The sequence below is a fragment of the Fusarium proliferatum genome (genome assembly GCF_900067095.1).
Source record: "Fusarium proliferatum ET1 genome assembly, contig: FPRO_scaffold003, whole genome shotgun sequence".
Taxonomy (NCBI): domain Eukaryota; kingdom Fungi; phylum Ascomycota; class Sordariomycetes; order Hypocreales; family Nectriaceae; genus Fusarium; species Fusarium proliferatum.
This window is the reverse complement of record NW_022194792.1, coordinates 1,562,185-1,577,995: the sequence shown is the minus strand read 5'-3', so window position 1 is coordinate 1,577,995 and position 15,811 is coordinate 1,562,185. Positions and strand designations below refer to the sequence as shown.

The following is a 15,811-nucleotide window of genomic DNA, read 5'->3' as shown; positions in this document are numbered from 1 at the left end:
GAGCTGTCTATGGGAGCGGATCCCAGTAGCCAACCAGAGAAATCTCGAGAGTTACTTTATACAATCGAGCCCGGATGGGACGCCCAAGATCCACCCCCACAGTTCGAGCGATACGGTGAGCAGTTTCAGCCACCTCTTTATTGCGCTGCCAACGCATTCTCCAGCAGACCCAATTGTAAGGGTGAAAGGCTTGAAATGATCACGTCCCTTCTTCGGCATGGGTGTGATTTGTACCAAGAGTTTCCTCAGGCTGTTTATAATCCAGAGCGCTATCTCAAGTTCAGGGCACCCTTCCCTGGTGAAGACCCTCCACGTACATCTTATCCCGATCGCGCAGTCGAAGCCAATAGTCCAGACTGGGAGGAGAAGAATGGGAATCCGCACTTTCCAGATGATGAGTGGGATGACGAAGAGCCAGCGCCTGTTTGGGGTGCTCGGCAGCTTGTACATGCTATCATCGAGGACGGGATTTGGCTCAAGCCTTTGATGGACTATCCTGGCTTCCTGGAATCGTTAGACCTTGAGCATCGTGATCCTCAAGGACGCACACTCCTGCTCAGTGCGTGTCGAAGTGCAGCTGGAGCTGATATACTTGCTGGGACCGCTTTTGTGGATGTTAATTGGAGAGTGGAAAACGGAGAATCAGGCCAGAAGCTCTATCCAAAATGGGATCGGTTCTTGGGGCCGAGTGAGTCAGACTTTTCAGAGCCAGGCTCGGAATCTTTGATTGAAGTATTCCTTCGGCTTGGGGCAGACCCTCTCGCGGTAGACAATCAAGGGAAAAACGCGTTGCATCACCTCCTCGTCGAAGTTAGCAATAATCGAAATGCGGAATTCCAAGAGCTCCCCATTGTTCGGCGTTCCTTGTGCATTCTTTCGTCGAGATATCAGTCTTTGGTCGACCAGCCTGATCACCATGGAACATATCCACTTCATGCAGCTCTTCGGCGGATGCGCCTCCATCCCTTAGCAGAAAGCCATACCCCCGTTGCCATGGCAGAGCCTCTCGGGTGTGTCCGGGATCTTATAAGAGCTGGTGCCGATCCTCGGGCCAAAGACAGGAAGGGTAATACCGCGCTGCATTACTTAGCTGATGACGATTTGACTGCCATGTGGTATGGGGAGGGAAAGCGAGAATTGTTCTATGACCTGTTAAAGATCGCGTTTTGCGATGATATAAATATGCGAAACAACGCAGGAAAGACAGTGGCGGAGCTCATATTGGATGATGACGGCCATATGGACGACATTAAGGCGAGCACCTTTCGCTTGTCTGACACGGACGAGGATCAAGATTTCCGATATTCAGGAGAAGTCGATAGGGATGTTTTCGAGTCTCTGGATGAGGCCGGCGTTGATTGGAAGGTCAAGACATCTGAAGGGGGGAATTTGTTACATATCGTGGCGCGTTCTGGGCTTGACCAGTACAGATTGATGTGGAGAAGTCGATTTCTGGTGGAAAAGGGAATCGACGCAAATGAACCAGATGCAGATGGTTGGACAGCGAGGAGAGTCGCAGAGCATTACAATTTGAACAAGTTCCAGCTTCATCCAGAGCTCGAAAGGCTGGAAAAGGGTGAGAATGACGACTACTATTACCGTATAAACGCAGGAGGTTAAGTAGTGTCTACAAAACCTATTAGCATTAACCTAGATTAATTAACAGTGGTATTTATAAAAGCTCTTCTTTATATATATTCATTAAACAGCTTAAAAATTACACCAATTGCCAACAAACCAGCCAACAATAATAACTAAGCACATTCTACTCTCGTGAGATATCCTAAGCAGCAACCTCGAGAACGCATCGTCCAGCGACTTGACCAGTAGCAAGCTTCTTGATCCATTGATCAAGATCTTCAAGCTTGCCCTTTGAAAGAATTGGCTATAGAACATTAGAATAATGCTATTAGGTTCCTGTCCTCTTTGGCTATACTTACTCGAACGAGACCTCTAGCAGTGAAGTCAAGAGCCTCCTCAACATCCTTCATGCTACCTGTAACACTTCCCACGATCTTCAAGCGGCGCAGAGCAACCGCCATAGGAGGTGCACCAGCAATGACAGTTGGGTCTTGGGGAAGACCAACAGCAACAGCAGTGCCATTGGGACGGAGGTAGTTAGGTGCAGTCTCGTATGCCGCTCGCGTTGCAGCTGTGATGATCACACCATGAGCGCCGTATTTAGTGATCTTCATAACCTCGGCGGTGATATCCTTTGTTGTCTTGAAGTCAATGAAGACTTCAGCACCGAGCTTGAGGCATAGATTTCGCTTTTCGTCACCGCCGTCGATAGCGATGACTCGCATGCCCATGGCTTTGGCGTATTGGATGCAGAAATGGCCGAGACCGCCTCCAGCGCCGGGGATGACTAGCCACTGGCCGGGAGTTACGCCTGATCTTAGAGAACATTAGTGCCATTTGATTGCGAATGGCGGTATGACTTACCGTTTGCAGGCTGTGTATGCTGTCACGCCTCCGCACATAATGGGTCCAGCCTCCTCATCAGAAACACCATCTGGAATTCTCGAAGTATATCTTCCGTCCGCGATAACATATTCCTGGAATGTTCCCGCAACAGAAAATCCGCTGTTTGTCTGGTTGGGGCAGTGAACCTCATCCGAACCAACTCTGCAAAAGTCGCATTCGCCACAAGTACTGGCAATCCACTTCACACCAGCCCGATCACCAATCTTCCACCTATTCTCCATACCTTCACCAACAGCCACGACATTACCGGCTCCTTCATGACCAGCGATGCCTTTGGAGGCGTCCATCATGCTGACGCCAAAGTCTTTCCATTCATTGTGCAGGAGAGACTTGTCGGAGCCGCAGAGACCAGTCCATGTGATCTTGACGAGGATTTGGCCTGGGCCTGGCTTCTCAACGTCGACTGTGCGGATGGGAGCTGTTGCTTCTGGGCCAAGTCCTTGACGGACTGCTGCTCGTTGTTGAGAGGGGATTGACATTATGAGTTGAAGGTGGTGCTCGATCAAAGGAAGTTGTTTCAAAGATTTTGGGGTTGAGATATCTGCAAGAACAGGCTCGAGGATGTTGACTTTTTATATCACTCGAGTATTGATCGGTCCACCCAGGTAATATCAGGCAACATTCTATGCGGGCATCGTTCCGCAGGATCTTTCGAAGGAGGGCGGAAACAGGGTGATTGTTGGTCTGATGGTGAGGGGTCGAATGAGGTGACACGAAGTGGACCCAAAACTGTGTTTGTTATCTCCATTCGAGTAGCAAATCTGGCAAAGAGCAACGGACAAGAGGAGCTTGTCTGTTTCTGTGATTGCTTTGACTTGTCGCTTTGACATCATGTATGCCCGTTGGCCCGGCATGCATATCGAAGGATTGATGCGGGGAAGTTGAAACGGCAAATGCGATCTTATTCCGAGGAGGAGATATCACCTGATGGTGGGTTCCGAGGAACTCGAGTCAGGAAAAACTAGTCAGAGCTGATGTGCAGATCTGAAAACTCAGATCTAGTTGGAATTTTGAAGACTAAAGAAAGTAGATTGAGTTTATGGCAGATCTTGCTAATCGCCGAAAGACTCGGGAGACATGAAACGAGCATGCATAATGGTGTCGTACAAAGGCCACGCTGCAGGGATATGCTTGGCAGCAAAGAATTCTCAACAAAATGTCGGAACCGACTTGACTGCCACATGATTCCATGTCTCTAGTCAGAACTCGTCAGCTCAAGAAAGATCCAAGCTTTTCGACACGTCATAAATTCCATGGCCTGATATCTTGCGAAAACGTGGTTGGGGCGAAGAACAGACGATCTCGACAAGGATCGACGGACAGTGGGGGTTTTCTACGCGGAATAAAGTCCGGGGATCACAAGAAGATCTGGGGAAACCAGAAAAGTCCGAGAGCCCGGTGACTGCTCTGTGATTTCTATTGGCTCAAGTTCATTTATAGGATGCGCTTGGACATAGCTTCTGTTGTCAAAAACGTGTTGAGGCTCGGTTGTATATCCCCGCTATTACCGTGTCCCAGAAACCGAGGCCTCGTTCGGCCCGTTCGCGAGCTGCTATGTGTTTGTCACCTGATCTGTGCAATGAGAGCTCTTTGTCATATAGGACATTATCTTCAGCACTTAGTGGGAAGACTTCCAATTTAGGTTACACTCAGTACCCCATGCGAGCGAAAGTAATACTCTCGTGGCCAATGTTTGGCTTGGGCTAGTGTAGTCGGCTTCCAGACATTTCTTATCTTATCACCGCATGGCCATCGTGAACGCTAACTATGTTCGGCAAGATCCAGACTAAGATAACCTTTCGTCTAATCAATCCTAATAAGATGTCCGTCGGCTGATGAACTACATGCTGATTTCACCCCTATTCTTGCAATCTTCGTCCTTTAAGGTCACGCAGAAACGAAAAATATGATTACAGAGACAACTGGCTGGTGTGAAGTTGTTGAAGACTGCGACGCGAACGAGTATGGCAAAGAGTCTGGCATCATCAGCTTATACATCGCAGATACCAATCAACAAAATCAGAATGTTGGGACTCACTCAGGGCCTACAACCACCGTCTAGGCATTCAATAGATTGCATTCACAATGAGTAACCGCTCTACCTCGATAGAGTCGTCATCGTGTCAGACTCTTCATATCTGACTCGAGCCTTTACAAAGTACATGAGTGTCTGGCTGCAGAACGGGGGTATAAATTCCCGAGGTCAAAGGGCGGCGCACTGGAATATCATGCTGGAGATGAAACATACTATTGATGACTTGGCTTGGTCTGGCGGTCGGAGGATGCAGTTCAGTTTTGTCCTTGCGCCGAGAGAGTGGAACGTGGACGCTGATGCGCTTGCGAATCGCGCTTTCAATTGAAGATTTATGCCGCTCGGGGGATCTGGCAGAAAAGCGTATAAGCGTTGAGTTGATGTGTCTTATCTTATCAGTGATTATGGGTCAATATTGTGCAGATTCAATGCAATTGATCTAACGTGACACAAAGCACGACCACCAGCAAAACTTTAGCCCACGCATCGATCGACAAAAATGTCTGCTGCAGAGGACTTTCTCAAATGCGAATCATCACCTAGTGAGTCGAAAGAGTTCGTAGAGAAATGAGAAGAAGAGAAGGAGCATGAAGAACTGAGAGCTCAAATCAGCAGAGACCTTAAGAGCATGAAGAACGCCAAAGACGCTTCAATCTAGCCGACTACCAAGATCTTCAAACATCCCTCATCAAAACCTCATCTAATTCGATCTTGAAACTCAGAGGTCACATCTCACCCGCAAATGCTCGGAAACAGGAGAAATAAAAGTAGATCCTACCACCATCATCATACACCTGGCCAACAGGCACAAAGAATTTTGGCCAATGGCCATAAGTTCATGGGCCTTGTACCCCGGCCCTGATTCTAGCTATAACAAATCTAGTTTTATGGTGTGGCCTGATTTCATTAGCGAAGGAGAGACAGAGTATACAGATTTTGAGCGGGCACTCGACGAATTGTATGATTGTCTGGATCCTGCCATAAGACAGGTGATCATCGCCACAGACTCCTCATTACTGGTTCAGCTCTGTACAAAAGACATTCCGGAATTGGCGAGGGACAAAGATTTCCGAAAAATTAATCCGATGGAGTTTTCTATTATCTGGGAAGAGTTCAACCCCGATCAAATCGGCTATCCTAATATCGGGCCGCTGGCCTTTCGCTTCTGGCTTGTGCCCAAAGAGTTGAATCAGGAGGCACAGAAAATGGCAGAATACCTGATTGATTGCGAACTGCAAAAATTGAACCTGATTCAAAAGCTGAATTTGCTGATAACATGCGACGGAAACGGAGAGGGACGTTCGGAAGCGGGTTCAATTACTAGTACATATGACTACACTACACCGAGAACCAATCTATCATCCCAGGCCTGCCCGCCGGTGTCCTGCACCAGTCAATCCCAGTATCATACCAGAGAGGTCATCTTGCAAGTTGATACGAGTTGTCTAGTTGTTACCAGCAGCCGCACCAGCACCGGCTCCTCCTGTCAGGCGCTCGAGAATGCTGCCGAGCAGACCTCCGGCACCACCGGCTCCAGCACCATTGCCTCCTGCAGCAGCATCACCGCCGTTGGCAGCATCTCCACCAGCAGCAGCGCCATCGTTGTTACCAGCGTTGCCCTTGTTTCCATTGGCAGCACCACCGTTGGCGTCACCGTTAGCAGCGCCGTCGTTGTTTCCGGCATCCTTGTTGCCGTTTCCGTTTCCGTTACCTCCGTTCTGGGCGTTGTCTCCGTTCTGAGCATTACCTCCGTTGCCGGCATCATTGCCATTGTTCTGGCCAGCGTTGTCATTACCATTGCCGTTGTTGTCATTGTTTCCGTTGTTACCGCCCCTGTTTCGTCCTCTTCCGTTGCCGTTGCCATTTCCATTGCCGTTGTCAACAGTGACGGTAGCGGTGACAGTGACAGTAGCAGCGGCACCATCAGCAGCTGTGTCGGTAGCAGCAGGGGCTTCAGTGACGGCAGCACTGTCGGTAGCAGCTCCGGTCTCGCCAGCAGCACCTGTCTCAGTAGCTGCAGGAGTCTCAGTGGCAGCGGCATCACCACCCTGGCCCGGGGTGTTGACAGCATCTGTCTGGCCGGGAGGGAGAAGCTGGCCGGGACCCAGGGATCGGGTGACGACGGTCTCGTTGGCGATGCGGCTCTGGATGGCACCGACGTCGGTGGCGACATTAGTGGCTGTGTCGACAGCAGTAGCAAGGGACTCAGTAGCAGTAGCTTGATCGCCCTGGTTTCCTCCGTTGTTTTGGTTTCCTCCATTGCCTTGGTCTTGGCCATTGCCATTACCCTGGCCGTTGCCGTTGTTGCCGTTTCTACCACCCCGACCTTGTCTGCCACCGCCATTTTGGCCGTCTTGGTCGTCCTGGTTATCTTGGGCGTCCTCGTCATCTTGCTCATTCTGGTCGTCTTGTTCGTCTTGGGCATCGTCCTGAGCGTCGTCGTTGCCATCCTGTTGGCCCTGGTTCTGCTGACCACCGCCACCTAGCACCAAGATCTCGGGCTTCTCTTGTCAGCAAAAAATACCTACGGGTCAAATTATGTGTACTTACCGATCGAGGCTCAATGAGGCCAATCACTGGTACTCCGGATACTGGTAGGGCTGCAGCAGCCATCAAGGCCTAGAAAGGTTATAAGCTTAGGTGTAGTGAAGTCGAAGACAAGGTAAATACCGCGAACTTTCCAGCTAGTGCTGGAGTTGGCCTTCTGTCACCAGACATGGCCTGGGCTGCGAGAGCACCGACAACGATGTTGGAGAAATACATAGTGAGTATTTTCAAATGATTGTGTTTAGACAATTAAGGAAAAAAGGCTGCCCAGCAGTTATTGATGTGAAAAGGCACCAGTCCGAAAAGAGAAGAGAAATAGTCGCGTCAAGCGAATCTTAATAGTCTGAAAATGAGAGGTGAGTGTGGATGACGAGAAATATGTTTGGTGGGAACAAACCAGTCTTCTTATACATGATCTCTCATTCAGGTTCTACTCCAAAACAGGATCTCAAAATAGATCCAGCCAAAAGCTTAACTTCGGAAACTTTGCTGATACACCAAACGCCAAGAATGGACGTCTGTGGCAGTGCTTCCCCAGATGCTGATACAGGTCTCAAACTTGGGATCGACTGTTAAGCTTTCCCTTGGCGGAATCGATGATCTATAGTGGAGTTGGGAATCGGCGACTAGGGATGCGAAGTTTGGGGTTTGGTTTCATCGGTAATAGTACGTGCCTTGTAAGTGAATAAATCTGTTCTGTTGAAACGTTGCCGAATGCCGTTGCTGGTTTGTTTCATGTATACGATCACATAGTCAGTTTTGGGTGAGGCGGCCCCTGGAGGGGTTACAACACGAGATGTGTCAGATTGCTACCGGATGACAATGGACCGTGTCAGAGGCTGTAATCCTAGTTTTGCCATTCTAATTGAGCACATAATTCGTCTCTCTTATTCCGCTACGATCAAATCGATTAAGGTTGTTTCCCAAGTAGGCATTAGGCGCGAGTCCCAGCCTCTAAAAAGCCGCGTCATTGCGTGAGGGTCACATCGCGCATGTTACAGAACCCTGGAAGTTTTCAGAGCCGAGCTTCATCAATGTCTCAAGGTAGCATATTTCGATAATAGGGTATAAGATTAAGAAAAACATAGAGTTGTGAACGAAATTCTTAAATGCGATTGGGTTGTCCATAAACAACTGCACTGCATTAAAACGAATGATCTCCCTCTGCGGCCGAAACTCAAATTACCAAGCTGAAGAAATACAAACAGATATCATAGAAGCATGCCTATACCAGCCAGGATACCCAGGGCCAGTCCGAGAACACTCACAACCCCGTTTCCTGGTGTCTTGGTGGAAGCAGCATTTCCACCAGCATCTTCATCGTCATCATCCTCGTCGTCATCCTCCTCTGCTTCATCTACATCGGACTGCTGGTGAATCAGAGGCACAGCAGGCACCCAAGTAGCAACAACAAGTTCAGTTGAGTAAAGTGAATGAGTAAACAGTCGGTCATCCTCAAACGTCGAACCCGGTGTTGTCAGAATGTCCAAAGAAATTAACGGCTGCGTTAACGACACGCCATCCAAACTCGTGACCGTGATTAAGTCCACTGGTGTCGGTCTGTAGCACATGGACGAATAGTTGAAGTCGGTCCTTGGACCAACCGTTGAAAAACAGTATCCAGCAGGGTTTGCCACGTAATCACTTTGAGTTGTCCGTCAGTCTAGCCTTCTGCGCATCAATATTGTATCAACACACCTTGGGCAACAATAGGCAATTGTCTCGGACACGTTCATAATTTCGGCCCACCAGTCAGCAGGCTCAAGCTCTATCGCTCCGGTGATAGACGCCTGCAAGCGACTGGAGAACACGCCAGATACGCTGACGGAAGATTCTCCCTCCTTGATCATGGTCCCAGCGGTAGTCCATCCCGATGGGCAGGCTATGCCAGGTGAGTAGTAAAAGTTCCAGGCCCGGTTCAGCGGAGTAGTCACACTTGCTAGCGAATCATAAGACTTTCCGCTAGGAAGACAGCTACCGCGGTCTTTGAAACCGCATGTCGGATGTCCCCAGACCTCATCGGGTTTGCTTCCGTTGACGATGACGTGATGATCGTTGCCAGTTGCACAGGCCGATGGGGCTGAGAATGTTGTAGTCAATGGACCCAGATTATAGGCAGTGACGCCAAAGAACTCTGTAGAAGTCGGCATATCCCTTTGTTCTTCTCAGTTCAATATGTAATGGCGCAAAAGAAGCTTAGGAATGGACCTGTAAGCGACGCGCGGGGGCTTTTGTGCTTGGGAGGTATACGCCAAGGGGAACCATCGTCATTGTTCCTGGGCATTTTCTACATCACGCGACAATTTGCCAAGAGTGATGAACTTTCGCTCTGTTGGCTAGCATTGTTCGTTTTGTGAGAGGCGCAGAATGACAATAACTCTTGGCGGATCCTGATTGCGGTGATTCAACAAATGGCCCCCAACATATGTATCATTTTACATTCAATGACCGCCATTTCCAAGACATCAAGAATCAATTCCAAGGCACACAATCATCAGGTGACATTAGGCTATGTCAGGAATTCTCAATTAAAGTAAATATACAGCACTTTGGCATCTGAGCTGAAGAATTGGTTGGTGTTAAACGAGGCTGGATTCAATGGCTACCCTGTACGTACAGATTTACCCAAGCTTGGCGCGGAGGATCCAAGCATCGGGAGTAATCAACGAATCGAGAAATCGCCGAGCGTCATCCTCAAAACAGACCCATCTTTTCAATCGACCACTCAGTTGGCCCTGAGCTACGACTCGGTTCCGCAAGCCTAGATAGAAAACCCGGAATCAACAACTACATTAGATCCAGTTACAGATTCCGATTTGATGAGCAAGATAATCTGCTCTGCGACGTCCTTTTTAGTGATCAGTGCATTTTCAATGATATGAAAGTCTCAGCGTGCGTACCTCCACTTTGGCGATCTGCTTAAGAAGAGTCTTTTCTCTTGCATCGTCGATCTTTGATTGCGGCATACTCGCGATCCAATTCTTAAAAGTCAGGTTAGTCAATAACGACAGATATCTTGAAGCTTTCAGAACTCACAGTCTCCATAAAGCTCGGGGACACAGAGTTGACACGAACTGACGGTGCCATGACCATAGCCAAAGTCTTTGCCAGATGGATTTGTGCAGCTTTGGTAACTGAATATGCCTATTCCAAGAATTTAGCACCATATTCTCGTAAATGATTGATTGCTGAATCACTCACGATAGAGCTCCCGCTAGGTTTGACCCCTGCAACAGAAGCTGTCATAACAAATGCTCCTTTGGCCTCCTCTAAATACTTCTTCACCGCATGGCAGAGGAACATATGTGACTTGACATTAGCCGCATAACAGTGGTCCCAGACTTCCTCATCAACATTATCCTCGATGTCGTGAAAATTCGCAAACTTGGTCCATCCAGCATTTGACACCACGGCATCAATTCTCCCCAAGGCAGATACTGTCTGTTTGACCAATTCTTGGATTCCTTCTTTCTTTGTCACATCAGCCTTAATTTTCAAACATCGTCGTCCGGTATCCCACGAGAAAGTCTTCACAGCTAGTTCGTTCAGGTGTACAAAGGCATCGCGGGCTCGTTCCTCGTTGGAGGCGTAATTGATTACTACTGAGGCGCCGGCTTGAATCAGCTTTTCCGCCACGCAGAGACCGAGACCAGATGTGCCGGCCGTTACGAGAACAACGGAGCCTTGGAGTGATCGCGTCATAATTTCGTGACTGTAGGCGATAGCTAACTAGTAGGTCGATGACTGATGGATGTGAGGCATGAGTTGGATTGGTGAGACAAGCACGGGGTAGCTCCGCATCACGGAGGCTGATCTCCAACCATTGACGTGGGAGACCGGTTTCGGAATCAAGGGGGCGGGCCAATCTCAGCGTCTCAATCTGGAGGATTATTAGCAATTTTGCTAGTTTGAGATGCTCGATTATAATATGTGCTTCAATTGCGTCAATCACTTGCACAAATGCCACTTTTTCTCCCGTTGGCGAACACATCATGTCGCTATACCCGTCTTATGCCCGCTCTCGGTTCTCCGCCAGGAGCCGACACTAACCATGTCAGCCTCACTCACCGGTTCCGATTTCTCCTCAATCCACTCACCTACCAACCATGGACCCGACACCTCAAAAAGCCCAGCACGACAAACGTCGCCGCCAGCAGCGAAAAGCATGTGATTTGTGCCGCCGCCGCAAAGTCCGCTGCGACATAGTAGACCGACCATCAGGCCCTTGCTCCGTCTGTGAAAAGTCCGGGTTCGAATGCCGGTACGGCTCCGACGCGCCTTTGTGAGACAGAAATTGATAAGCTGATGACGGTATAGGTCTACGGCGAAATGGGCTGTCGCGAGAAGAAGTTCGGTGGTTTCTAGAAATGCATATGATCGCGATACACCGATCAGATCACCAGGAGTATCGCAGCCGGATCCGGATGCCGGAGCCGTTGAGAGGGATGATCATCTTTCGATCCTCGGACCCGAGGCTTCATCTGCATCATCGCGGCGTGATAAGACATCGAATGATGCATCGCGCTCAGATGGCCAAGAGAAACTCGCTCGGGAGGGATTAGCGAGGTTCTTCAAACATGGCATCGGCGCGGCAGCTTGGGCTGTTTTTGCATCGACAAAGAGCTTTCGCATTGCCTATGTCGGCACGGCTGTGTCGAATCTGGTTCATCTCGTCGACTTGCATCGCTCTTTCAGGCAGCCCTATTCTTCCATTCTTGGTGACCAACGACCGTTGTCTGCGCCTACAGGACCTGATACTCATGGCTCGTTCCAGGAATCTGCAGATGGAAGCACTAGCAGCGATAGGATAGGCGGAAAGCCACTGCATTATCCATATCCTCCGATCAGACAAGTCAAATCCTGGAAACCGACACCGAACTCATGGGTGACTCAAGACTTGGTAACGGAAGTGTCTTCTTTCCCGGCGCAAGAAGTTCGCGATGCGTTGGTGCAAGCATACTTTGATCACATCCACCCATTTCTGCCCATCGTATCAAAGCCAGAATTTCTCGCTCGCTATCGCACGCCTGATAATCCTCCACCACTTCTACTATTCCAGTCCGTTCTCATGGCAGGTGCTCACGCATGCCCTCATCCCCTAGTCGCCACTGATCGCCATGCCGTCCAGAACAGACTCTTCAGAAGAGCTAGCATGCTATACCATATGCGGCACGAATCAGATCGAATGCATCTTCTCCAAGCAGCTGCCTTGTTCACTTGGCATATTGGCGATGGTGATACAGTTGCCGGCGGGCCGTGGTACTGGGCTGGAATTGCTGTACGAATAGGTACCGGTCTCGGTGCTCATCGGAGAAGCTCTCAACTTCCAGCTACAGAGATGGCGCAGTATCGACGATGTTGGTGGTCTGCTTTCTTCTGTGAAGTGTTTTCCTCATTGGAGACTGGAAGACCTTGTGCCGTGAGAGCAGAGGATATAGATCAGCTGCCGCTTCAGCAGGAGGATATTACGGATACACCGAGCAATGACCCAACAATCACCGAATCTGGCGTCAGCCCTGACTTTCTGAACCACCTCGTTGATCTGGCCTACATCGGTCTCGATGTCATTGCACTCAACGCACCGGCGCGAGATCGGCTCATAGACGTAGCATCAATCGATGCCCGTCTCGGTCTATGGTCCCTCCGCTCAGGCATATCTACCGTTGCAGAAGACGATGACTCGTGGACATGCCATCTCAGGATGCACTACAATCTCCTCCTTCTCCACCTTCATCGTAATCTTCACGAACAAAGTAGTCAATCCATCTGCTCAGCAGCAGCCCAAGCCATAGTAACGTCCCTGGAAAAGCTGACGGCGCGCGACGAACTCCGACAGTGCCACTTTACGTCCGTCAGCGCGGTGACAGCAGCCGGTATTCAATTTGCCGGTGAAATTCGCGCAGCTGTAGCCTCTCAGACATTTCTAGTCGCCATCAATGCACTCGAGAGATTATCGAGACTCCTGAGGTCAACGATATTACTTGCGAGACACTGGCCTAATGCTGAGGCTGTGCATAGTGTCTTTGAGGAGTTGCATCGTGAGTATGAGACGCTTGTCACGCAGAGACTGCAGGGTGAGCAGGTTATGGTGCCGGAGAGTCCGCCTGATTGGAACAGGTTGCTCGGAGGAGAGGGTTTACATCAGTTTAGCAATTTCACATCAGACCAGGATTGGATGAACATTAATAGCTGGACGGACTTGTTATAGACTCCAGCACAGTAAATAATTGAACATCAAATAAATAGTTAGTTCATTCCATGATCATCTTGATTAAGTTGTTCTACCAGTGAATCAAAAGATAGCCACGCCATTTGGCGGACTAGCCACGCCTCCAGGAACCTAACACGCATCAGAACGTCGGCTCAACAAGAGGTGGAAGGGAAAGAAACTTACCTTGAGCGGCATACTTGAAAAGAAGAACGACCACCTTCCTCGCTTCTCACACTCTTTACTCAGAGATTCCAGATCAAACAACTCCCCAATTGGCATTCCCCAGCCCGCCAACAACCACTCATGCAGAAAGAAATCCGTGTTCTGACAAGGCCATGCCTCCATGCTAGGTTGGTCACCAGCAACTGCAGCAAAGTCTTGCTCCCAGAGCCAACGTAGTGTTTCTTCTGAAGACTCGACCCCGTGAGCTGGCGGGACTTTGTAATCTGCTAATGTCTTGCACTCGTCATCGGAGAGCTTGTCATAGGCTTGGATCCAGCCTGTGCGGATGAAGAGAATGTCGCCTTTTTGGAACGTTGTTCCTTGGCTCTTGGCAACTTCTTTTAGTGTCGACACAGTGATTGACTTGGTTTCGAAGGGAGTTAGGGCGACGTTGTTCTTATCTGCCCAAGATGCATAGTCGAGTAGAACTCCACGTCCAATGATACCACCTCGCTCAACCCAAGCTGCCCACGTCAGTGAAGTCCACTTGGAGCGAGTATAACTTACAATGAATGCCGTTGACATCCGAAGATAACAGATCATCAAGGCTTTTCCCATTGAACCAAAGCCTCTCCTTCTGATAAGCATAATGCCTAAATCCATCCCACTGCGAACTACTCTGCGTATTAAACGTCAATGTATCATCGTTCACAGCACGCGGAGTTTTAGTAGTAATCTCATGCTTGAAAGGTGCACGGCCGAAACAAGGTCGCGACATTCGATTGAGCGGCCAATCGGTAGAGACCCGAACGCCGTCTCGTATCTCTGATGCTGCTTTTGCTATGATATCTGGGGTCAAGAGGTTCAGCATGCCGCATTGATCGTTGTCGCCGAAGAGACCCCAGGCGTTTCCGGGAGGACCGTCTTTGCGGAGGGGAAGGGCGTCGAAGGATGGTTTGGACGTCATTGTAAATTTTAGTTATGTTGAATTGATATTGTTGATGCAGATGTTGGCGTTCGCGTTGGTAACGGCTTCATATCAAGACCCCGCCTTTTGAGGGGAACCGCGGCAAGAAACCCAAACATCATGTTGATCGATGCGCTTTGTCATCAGTATAGTGAACGACGATTTCAACGCCTGATAATTTTATCACGTATATACCACAGTTCCTGTTCACAAGCCCTTTGTCAACCCGATATTGTATCAAAATCCTTAATTGCATCGGTCTATGAATAAAAAAAACATCAGATCCCCTGTCACATGCCATGCCTGTCTCTACATCAATACATTATTCCCCGACCTCCAGCCCTACTTCGCGCGCTGCAGCAAAGTAGCTCTCTCAGCAATCTTCACCGATCTCACCCGTCTCAACTCCTCCTGTCTCCTCTGCTTGCTCTTATCTCTATAGCACATGGTGATGAGGGTACAAGCACAAATGAGTATAAGTGCCGAGAAAACAGAAGCGATGATGATACCGGCTGTACCAACTTCATTCTGAAGTTCCATGCAGATCGTAACGCCGTTACTTGACTGGGTCGCACACAGAAGGCCTGGAGAACATGTGCTCGAGGTTATATTGGCAGCGTAACACGTTAATGTGGTGAGTCCTGTTGTTTCACAGATGGTGCTGCTCTTGACTGTCGTGCTGTAGCATGATGCGCCGGGTTCCGTCGAAGTCGAGGTCGTGCTTGTCGATGATACTGTGCTTGAGGTTGACGATGAGGTGCTGGTCGTTGATGACACGGAGCTTTCTTCGGTGGTGGAAGCCTCCGTCCCAGAACCAGTTGTTTTGAGCGTGGTACTTTCAGCCTCAGCTGTCGTCGTAGCTTTATCTTTAGTGGTAGAGACCGCGGAGGTATCTTTGGTTGCCTTGCTCGTAGCGTCTGCTGAGGTCCCGCTATCCGTTGAACTGGTGTCTCGACGCTGAATCAATCGATGAAAATCCAACTTGACGAATTCATCGCCCTGTTGTTTCGCATGCCACAATGGCTCTATGGAGGATGAAGAGGTGCCATCTGGAGAAGCGGGTCCCTTGATGAGGCGGTTTTCTGAGCGTTCGACCAAGACGCCATGTGCGTGCGTGATGGCGCTTGCGCCTAGGGCCAGGATAAAAGACAAAACAAGCATTGTATGGGGATTAAGCCTCCGTATTGTAGTGGTGTTGTTGAACAATTTCTTCAAAGCATCCTGCCAGATCAGGCTTCTCTTTATATTTTACCGTTGATCAATGCATTGGTTCACATGTAAACCATTGTTCGTTATCTAAGTATAGTACCCGCATGGGGCTCATCCATCGGTTCTCGCATGTTTCTATTGTAAGCTTAAACTACCTTTACGCGTCCTATTATAAGAACTTGCTGCGCATTTCTAG

General features: G+C 49.3%; 8 protein-coding genes across 8 annotated transcripts; 2 read left to right on the top strand and 6 right to left on the bottom strand.

Annotated features, from left to right (window-relative positions):
- Positions 1 to 9: 9 nt before the first annotated feature.
- On the top strand, positions 10 to 1,620 carry FPRO_06553 (uncharacterized protein; the record flags this gene model as incomplete). Its single annotated transcript, XM_031228521.1, has 1 exon — positions 10 to 1,620. The coding sequence occupies one exon, from the start codon at positions 10 to 12 to the stop codon at positions 1,618 to 1,620; it is 1,611 nt and encodes a 536-aa protein (XP_031078849.1).
- Positions 1,621 to 1,783: 163 nt separating this feature from the next.
- Positions 1,784 to 2,966, bottom strand: FPRO_06554 (uncharacterized protein; the record flags this gene model as incomplete). Its single annotated transcript, XM_031228520.1, has 3 exons — positions 1,784 to 1,885; positions 1,941 to 2,397; positions 2,446 to 2,966. The coding sequence occupies 3 exons, from the start codon at positions 2,964 to 2,966 to the stop codon at positions 1,784 to 1,786; spliced, it is 1,080 nt and encodes a 359-aa protein (XP_031078848.1).
- Positions 2,967 to 5,964: 2,998 nt separating this feature from the next.
- Positions 5,965 to 7,282, bottom strand: FPRO_06555 (uncharacterized protein; the record flags this gene model as incomplete). Its single annotated transcript, XM_031228519.1, has 3 exons — positions 5,965 to 7,020; positions 7,070 to 7,138; positions 7,190 to 7,282. 3 exons carry the CDS (start codon positions 7,280 to 7,282, stop codon positions 5,965 to 5,967), a joined length of 1,218 nt encoding a protein of 405 aa, XP_031078847.1.
- Positions 7,283 to 8,277: 995 nt separating this feature from the next.
- Positions 8,278 to 9,216, bottom strand: FPRO_06556 (uncharacterized protein; the record flags this gene model as incomplete). Its single annotated transcript, XM_031228518.1, has 2 exons — positions 8,278 to 8,710; positions 8,765 to 9,216. 2 exons carry the CDS (start codon positions 9,214 to 9,216, stop codon positions 8,278 to 8,280), a joined length of 885 nt encoding a protein of 294 aa, XP_031078846.1.
- A 611-nt stretch (positions 9,217 to 9,827) lies between these two features.
- On the bottom strand, positions 9,828 to 10,768 carry FPRO_06557 (uncharacterized protein; the record flags this gene model as incomplete). Its single annotated transcript, XM_031228516.1, has 4 exons — positions 9,828 to 9,914; positions 9,967 to 10,047; positions 10,103 to 10,210; positions 10,268 to 10,768. The coding sequence occupies 4 exons, from the start codon at positions 10,766 to 10,768 to the stop codon at positions 9,828 to 9,830; spliced, it is 777 nt and encodes a 258-aa protein (XP_031078845.1).
- Positions 10,769 to 11,172: 404 nt separating this feature from the next.
- FPRO_06558 (putative cutinase transcription factor 1 beta) lies at positions 11,173 to 13,274 on the top strand (the record flags this gene model as incomplete). The annotated part of the gene is made up of 2 exons (XM_031228515.1): positions 11,173 to 11,327; positions 11,384 to 13,274. 2 exons carry the CDS (start codon positions 11,173 to 11,175, stop codon positions 13,272 to 13,274), a joined length of 2,046 nt encoding a protein of 681 aa, XP_031078844.1.
- Positions 13,275 to 13,358: 84 nt separating this feature from the next.
- On the bottom strand, positions 13,359 to 14,406 carry FPRO_06559 (uncharacterized protein; the record flags this gene model as incomplete). Its single annotated transcript, XM_031228514.1, has 3 exons — positions 13,359 to 13,406; positions 13,461 to 13,963; positions 14,007 to 14,406. 3 exons carry the CDS (start codon positions 14,404 to 14,406, stop codon positions 13,359 to 13,361), a joined length of 951 nt encoding a protein of 316 aa, XP_031078843.1.
- A 342-nt stretch (positions 14,407 to 14,748) lies between these two features.
- Positions 14,749 to 15,567, bottom strand: FPRO_06560 (uncharacterized protein; the record flags this gene model as incomplete). Its single annotated transcript, XM_031228513.1, has 1 exon — positions 14,749 to 15,567. The coding sequence occupies one exon, from the start codon at positions 15,565 to 15,567 to the stop codon at positions 14,749 to 14,751; it is 819 nt and encodes a 272-aa protein (XP_031078842.1).
- Positions 15,568 to 15,811: the final 244 nt, after the last annotated feature.